The following is a 2,904-nucleotide window of genomic DNA, read 5'->3' on the forward strand; positions in this document are numbered from 1 at the left end:
CTAATATAAGATGCCTCATCCCAGTCACCATGAGCCAAAAGGACATAGATGGCTCCAGTGAAGAAGTCAGACTGGGGACCAGCAGGAAATAGAGGTGGCTGGGCTAACAGTAGGGGAATGAGTCCTACAGACATATATGACCCCCAGAGCAGCTAAGGGTGAAGGCTCTGGACCATTCACTCAAGTCCAAGGTCAGATTGCAGACCTGGTCAGAGGCTGGGCTTTTGGGGGCAGATGGTGAGGGGCCTCTTGGAGGGCTTTTGCCAGGGGAAAGGGAGTGGTTGGAGGAGCTCAGGAATTTTGCTCTGCAAGCTTTATCTTGCACTGTGGAATGCAAAACCTTGTCTTCTATCCAATGAATTCTAAGCTTTAGCAAGTATTCAAGAAAGTTATTTCATTGCACCATATAATCTAAGGCTGATCCTAGACACACAAAAGTGTAAATGGTGCAGAGATACCCAACTTAAAAAGTAACCTATGTTGTGAAATGTCTATACGGTTTAACTGGGGAGAACAGTCCAATTAGTTTACCACCCTGAGCTTTAGTTTAAGGAAACTCAACTAAGTGAAGGCAATGACACTGCTGGGCTCGGATCCATGGCAGCTCTATGAACTTAGACTTTTCAGTAACTGAGCCAGGAGTGGTGGCATCATCATTTCAGACGTCCATTTCAATACCTGCAGGTGCTGGCCTAGTTTTATTTGGCCAATTCTTGATATCATGTCCCCCAAAAAAGATTTATAAACAAATTTGTCTCTTTTGTCACATGCGACTTTCTATTTCATCAGGTGTAAATAATTGCGGTTGACAGTTTATACCAGTGATGGCGAACCTTTTGAGCTCGGCGTGTCAGCATTTTGAAAAACCCTAACTTAACTCTGGTGCCGTGTCACATATAGAAATGTTTTGATATTTGCAACCATAGGAAAACAAAGATGTATATCTTTTTATGCTTTTTAATGATGTATTTTATTTGACTATTTCCAAAACATCATTTCAACATATAATCATTTTAAAAATGAGTATTTTACATTCTTTTTCAGACTATGTTCTTCAAATCCCTTAGGTATTTTACACTCATAGCACAGTACGTGGCTATGACTATCATGTTGGGCAGCACTACTTCAGATGGTATACAAAGCCAACGGATTGATAAAATCACCTAGAAGAGGGTTTCAGCCTTGGTACTACTGACATTTGGGACTGGATAACTTTGTGGGGGCAAGTGAGCTTATCCTGCGGGATGTTCAGCAGCGTCACTGGCCTACAGTCCATAGGTCCTTGAAACTCTGTGTTGCTGAGGCCCCTGGTGGCCTCGACCGCATCCTCTGCCCGCTCCACGTGTACGAAGGCATAATCTTTCACGATGTCACATTCAATGACTGGACCGTACTCTTCAAACTTGGACCGAAGCTCTCTGTTGGTACAAGTGGGACTGATGTTGCCCACATGTAACTTTGTGGAGGTTTTGCTCTTATTCTTGCTGGCTTCCACATTGGTGTTCACCCCGTGCAGCTTGTAGTGGTGCAGGTTGCGGATGGCATCTTCTGCCGTTGTCTTGTCCTCTATGTGCACAAAGCCGTAGTTCTTAATGATGTCACATTCTAGCACCTTCCCGTACTGCTCGAAGAGTGTGCAGATCTCCTGCTCTGTGGCCTCCCAGGGCAGGTTTCCGATGAACAGCTTCACCATCTCGACACTGCCCGCACGGGAATCAGCAGGAACTCTTCCTCGCAGCACCGATGCTTCTGACAAAATGCTACAATGGCCAAAGATGTATATTTTTTATATTTATTTTATATATTTAAATGTCATTTAACAAAGAAATGAGTTTACCTGTCACCTCTGAAATGCGTCTCATAGGTTTGCCATCACTGGTTTATACTGACAAGCAGTGCACTTTGATTTTTTCTTACTTTATATCATGACTAAATTTAAGTGGCTCCAACTATAAATATTAAATGAGCTTCCTAGTGTGAGGCCCCCAGCAGCCTCCCTCTGACGCTTCCCTGTACTGGGGTCCAGGGAATATGGGGTGTGGTGCACACAAGCTTAGACTGGTATCTGAATAAGTCACCAAGAACCCTACAGAACAGCCACATGTTTCTTTAGAGATGAGTATCAAGATCCTCCCCCGACCCAAGGGTAGAATGGATGCCAGATCAAAATATAAAAGTTGCCCAGCCAGTGTTGCTCAGTGGTTGAGCGTCAACCCATGAACCAGGAAGTCATGATTCAATTCCTGGTCAGGACACATGCATGGGTTTTGGGCTCTACCTCAGTAGGGGCATGCAGGAGGCAGCCTACTGATGAGAATCTCTCATCATTGATGTTTCTCTCGCTCTCCCACTCTCTGAAATCAATTAAAAATAATAATAAAAAAATAAATGTAAGTGAAAGTCCATATATTAAACCATGGAACTCCCCCCACTCAGCTCCTTCGTCTACCCGGCTCTGTGCAGCTGCAGCCAGACTTGCACCCTCTGGCAGGAAATGGGGGATGCGCTTCCTTGTCTGGGGGATATGAACATTAAGAAGTCGCCCAATAAAGCAATGGGGTCCCTTCCAATCATGCTTCAGTAGAGCCCACCTGACACTAGCCTCATAAGACACATGATTTACCATCAGCTCAGAAAGATGCCTCACTCATTCTTAGTCAGGCACAACTTGCCAGATATTGGAGGAGTTGGTCTAAAATAAAAGCAAAACAAAGGAGATCACATCAAACACATGGAAACCAAAAATCAGAAGACACCGAGACTATGCAGGGAGGAGTAGAAAAAGCAATGAATGTGGTCAGAGAAGTAAGCAAACATGGCATCCTGAAACAAGAACAGTAAAGTATTTTAAAGAACAAGAAGAGCTATAGAAATTAAAAATCTGACAGTCAATGTTTTGTAAAA

General features: G+C 43.8%; 1 protein-coding gene across 1 annotated transcript; it reads right to left on the reverse strand.

The window, feature by feature from the left end:
* Window positions 1-1,076: 1,076 nt before the first annotated feature.
* Window positions 1,077-2,071, reverse strand: LOC118651707 (RNA-binding protein 4-like). Its single transcript, XM_036301172.1, has one exon. The coding sequence runs from the start codon at window positions 1,691-1,693 to the stop codon at window positions 1,160-1,162; it is 534 nt and encodes a 177-aa protein (XP_036157065.1). The 5' UTR covers window positions 1,694-2,071; the 3' UTR covers window positions 1,077-1,159.
* Between the last annotated feature and the right edge of the window lie 833 nt (window positions 2,072-2,904).

This window comes from Myotis myotis, unplaced genomic scaffold (genome assembly GCF_014108235.1).
Source record: "Myotis myotis isolate mMyoMyo1 unplaced genomic scaffold, mMyoMyo1.p scaffold_m19_p_3, whole genome shotgun sequence".
Classification (NCBI taxonomy): Eukaryota; Metazoa; Chordata; class Mammalia; order Chiroptera; family Vespertilionidae; genus Myotis; species Myotis myotis.